A 4,293-nucleotide genomic window follows, 5' to 3' on the forward strand; every position below is an offset into this window, starting at 1 on the left:
TACAAAGTTAAATTTTTTAATTTTATATATTTTTTTATAATGAGATGTGTTTTTTTTTATAATTTAATAAGATGTTGTTTATCAAATCAAAATTGGTGACAGATATAATTGTAAAAATGATTTAAGCTATTAAAAAACAAAAATATTATTAATTTTAATTTTTTCGATGCTATTTTTATGTAAAGTAGTTACATGCATACTCTTTTATAAGGTAAAATGTTATGTTTTTATGTTTTTGTATTTTATGTGGAAGTACTTTCTTCATTGTACCATAAATTATGTTATACTTTGATTAATTATAAAGATCGACATGTAAGGCAGTATAAAGCGTTCTCATACAGAAGTATATTGTTGAAATGTTAAAGCTTTTAGTAAACCAGGAACAGATATAACTACAGCTCGTTGACATTGTAGCAAAGTATGTAACATAATCTTTTGAGATTCAATGTTTTGATTATACCATAATGAATCATAGGCTGCCTCAGCAACATTAGAACTCTAAAATATATATTTAAAAAATATGTATGTATATTTTACTTGTCATAATATCCAGTTTTAGGTCATTTTTTTCAGACTTACTATTCTCATTAGATGATCAGCCGGCCAAGCGCACAGAAATACTTTTATTAATGATGTTAAACATACAATTATATACTGAATTTTTACGGATAGCGGAAATCGCTATTTAACAAAAATTTTTTAATGAGAAATACAGACAGAAATTATTCAGTAGTGTTGTATAATAATTGTATTACAATAAACAAATATACGCACGCTTAAAAATGTAACTCCGCCGAATATCAGCGCTATAGTACTAACACCGAGCGATGATAACACTACGAGTGCGATAGAACTACTCATTTCTTTTGCAAATCTGTTAGGGAGAATTTAATTATAATTTTGAAATATAATAGAGAAGAATTTTGCGATTCATTTATATGAGGAATAAACTTTGTAATAAAGAAATGTGATAATTTTATTTGATTCTAAAGATAATTCTTAATCTGTATTTTTTTAATACTTTCTTTAGAGTTACTTGATGTTCTTGTATGCATGTTTTCCAATCAGAATACTTGATGACTGTGCGGAATTTATTTGTCAAGATCTCAAAGCGAGCCGTTGTGTACCATATTAGAAGAGCGAGGAAAACATTTGCGCTCACTTGACAAGTAACCTGATACATACCAAGTACTTGATGAAAATAGAGCATCGCCGTTATAGGTTGATAATCAACGCGAAATGGATATTCTATTTCTAGCGGAAACCTGCGGGACCGAATTAATGGCACTATGAGACAACCAGCGAAAGTTATGGCAGTAGTTAATGTTAACGTAGTTCCATAAAATAAAATATATTTGTTAATGTATTGTTGAAATACATCTTTTTCTTCAGTATTAGCTTGCTTGTAATAATCTTCCATCTCGCAAATTACATTCTGTAAATTTATTAAGATTTAATTTATTTACACAACTTTAATATTACATTGCATAAAATTTTATACTTAAATATAGATTTATGGATTATTCGGTAGAAAATAATATGTTTTGTATGCTACTTGTTACATTATTCAGTCGACATAATAAAAATATTTAATTTTTTTCTTACTTGCAAACGATCATGTTGTTTTGTAAATAAAAATATTTGCAATGGAACTTCACAAAAGATGCCCAACGCACAAGCTAATTGCATAAGCAATAAAACATTGTCTAAATGATTACTAATTGAATATATTATCTCAACAATCATGAATGCACCATTCACCATGGATAAATACCGAAATATTCTATCACAAATAATTTGAAACTTTGTAGCAGTTCGCGGCAGAGGCCAACAACAAGCGAATAATAAATCTATCTTCAGAAAAGCAATAACTCTGTCCAAAGTCGGTGCGATTTTCATGTTAGATGGAAAGCCGTCGTTCTCTTTCACACAAGAGTATTTCTGTCATTAATATTTCTGCTCTTTTCTCACGATTTTATGAAGAATTTCATACAACTGGGGAAGAACTTCTAGGTAGCAATATTACGCACATTATGGCAACGTTTAGTATCTCAGACAGAATATTACGTTTAATATTTCTAGTTTCTGTTCATTTTCTTCTCTCCTTTGTGTTTATAGTGCAATCTTGCGGATTAATAAATTATACGACTGTGTATTTTACCCCGACGTAGTTCCGTAGCACTTATATTTCTACTCTGAATTATTATGAGAACGCACTATGTCTTTATGTAATCTGCGTAATTGTTATGTGTTAAGAAAGATAACTATATTATGAATTTCAATATTTTAGAAAGTGTGAGAGATAGGGTGAGAGTATAATTGTTAATAAATGAAAAATAATGCAATGACATAGTGCATTGACAGTCTTCACATTATATTTACATATCGCATTAAATGATTATATTATCAGCGATAATATAATCATTGATGATTAATGATATAATTACTTTTAATAAATATAAGAGACAAAACGTGTATTCACTACAATTGTAGTGTGCTGAACAATTATTTTATTAATGGGCATTGTCCATTAGATTTACTTCATGCGGTATTCACATCATTGTTTAAAAACGTATTTTCCAAAAGAAAAAATTATAAAGTAAGGTAGAAAAAGTATTTTATGTTATACATTTATATCATTTTACTGAGAAAAGAACGCTATTCGCTCCACTCTTCCTTGATTCTCTCTGCGTTAGATGACATTGAATTCGAGAAGCATCCAGGTAGGAATCTGAACACACCTTTTTTTTCTCTCATTTTATACATTAATTATATGAAAAATGATCATGGGATCGACCTTACTTTACTGGATATATTGTAAAAGTTTAAATACATTACAACGAAGTTAATATTAAGTCCAATTTATTAAAAAAATTTCTATGAGATTATGAAAAGATTTTTTCTTTTTTTATTTTTTTTATTAGAAATTCGTATTACAATATATAAATATATTATAAATATTGCAGACATTACATTATTAATCGTCGGTATAAGTACATGAAATATTTGGAAGCATTTTAAATCTAACGTAGTATCGTTTGCAATGCCATAAAATATGAGAACGTAAAAAACCTATAAATACAATAAATAATTTATAACCCGATAAAGGATAAACATATTAATACATATAACAATATTTAGCCTTACACATTCTCGTAAAATCTTATAGAAAGTGTGAGTATCAACTTACTGCTAATTGCAATTATGGCTTCTGATATCTTTGGACAATCATAAAAATTGTTCGGGATACATTTTGAGATACATCTATCCATAGAGAATCATAGATTTGCCAAGACAGCTTGTAGGACTGTAACAAAAATTTATAAGAATTAAATATTATATTATATTATGTTTATTAAGAAATAACCAAGATAAAAAATTGATTGATTTATATTCTCTCTCTCTCTTTCTTCCTTTCTCTTCTCTTCTCTTCTCTTCTCTTCTCTCTCTCTCTCTCTCTCTCTCTCTCTCTCTCTCTCTCTCTCTCTAATAAATTCAACACCAAATAATAAATAGCATAGAGTCTTTTTGTAATTATACGTAGCGATTAACAAATATTTCTTTTTAATTTTCTTTTTAATAAGATGAAATATTTATAAAATAGATATTCTATTTAATCGGAAAAATATAAACTTTAATAAACTTTGTACTCTTTAAATTTCTTGGAGTGAAACTTCAGACAATGAAAATACAGCTATTTTTAGAGAAGAGTGAAAATATTTTTCTTGAAAAAAAAATTTTTACTCTTCTTGGGTGAAATTTCACTTTAAAAGAGTGAAATCTCATTCCAAAAAAGAAATAATATTCTTTGCAATAATATTCTATTATTATGTATTCTATTATATATTACTATTATACTATTATGTATTCTATTATAAATTATATAAATTATAGATATTGAATATTATAATAAGGAACATAAAGTGACACTAATTCTATCAATTGTAAATATTTTTTTATTATTAATTTTATTATTAATTTTTAACTTAGAATTACAGACATAGAGTAGAGTGAAGTTTTTTCGTCCATTTTTCGCGATGATTATATTTTTGTGTAGTAGATATTAAATGTTTAAAGATTGTGATTATGCTGTTAAGGTGCAATTATGATTATGTAATGTAGCTGTGTATAAGCACGTCATTACAAAGAAATATTGTTTACCGTCGTAAATTTGCACATTACTTTAAAGTTGAAATTGACGGAATAATCGCGTCTTACCCTATGATTTAAAATATTTACAACTTTAGTTCATCAATTTTATTCACATTAGAATGATATAATACATACAGTAGA

The 4,293-nt window shown here is 26.9% G+C and overlaps 1 protein-coding gene across 1 annotated transcript; it reads right to left on the reverse strand.

The window, feature by feature from the left end:
* Nucleotides 1–333: 333 nt before the first annotated feature.
* On the reverse strand, nucleotides 334–1,420 carry LOC108684315. The gene is made up of 3 exons (XM_018188578.1): nucleotides 1,037–1,420; nucleotides 580–681; nucleotides 334–498 (listed from the first exon to the last, which is right to left on the reverse strand). Exons 1-3 carry the CDS (start codon nucleotides 1,418–1,420, stop codon nucleotides 334–336), a joined length of 651 nt encoding a protein of 216 aa, XP_018044067.1.
* Nucleotides 1,421–4,293: the final 2,873 nt, after the last annotated feature.

The sequence above is a fragment of the Atta colombica genome, unplaced genomic scaffold, assembly GCF_001594045.1.
Source record: "Atta colombica isolate Treedump-2 unplaced genomic scaffold, Acol1.0 scaffold133, whole genome shotgun sequence".
NCBI lineage: Eukaryota > Metazoa > Arthropoda > Insecta > Hymenoptera > Formicidae > Atta > Atta colombica.

Bases quoted from the DNA above. Each gene is read 5' to 3' on its own strand.
- LOC108684315 (XM_018188578.1), bottom strand. From the start codon at position 1,420: ATGGAAGATTATTACAAGCAAGCTAATACTGAAGAAAAAGATGTATTT. The intron at 682-1,036 runs GTAACTCTAAAG...TTTGTTAAATAG, and splicing joins CATGCATACAAGAACATCAA to CGATTTCCGCTATCCGTAAA. The intron at 499-579 runs GTAAGTCTGAAA...TATATATTTTAG, and splicing joins CTGATCATCTAATGAGAATA to AGTTCTAATGTTGCTGAGGC.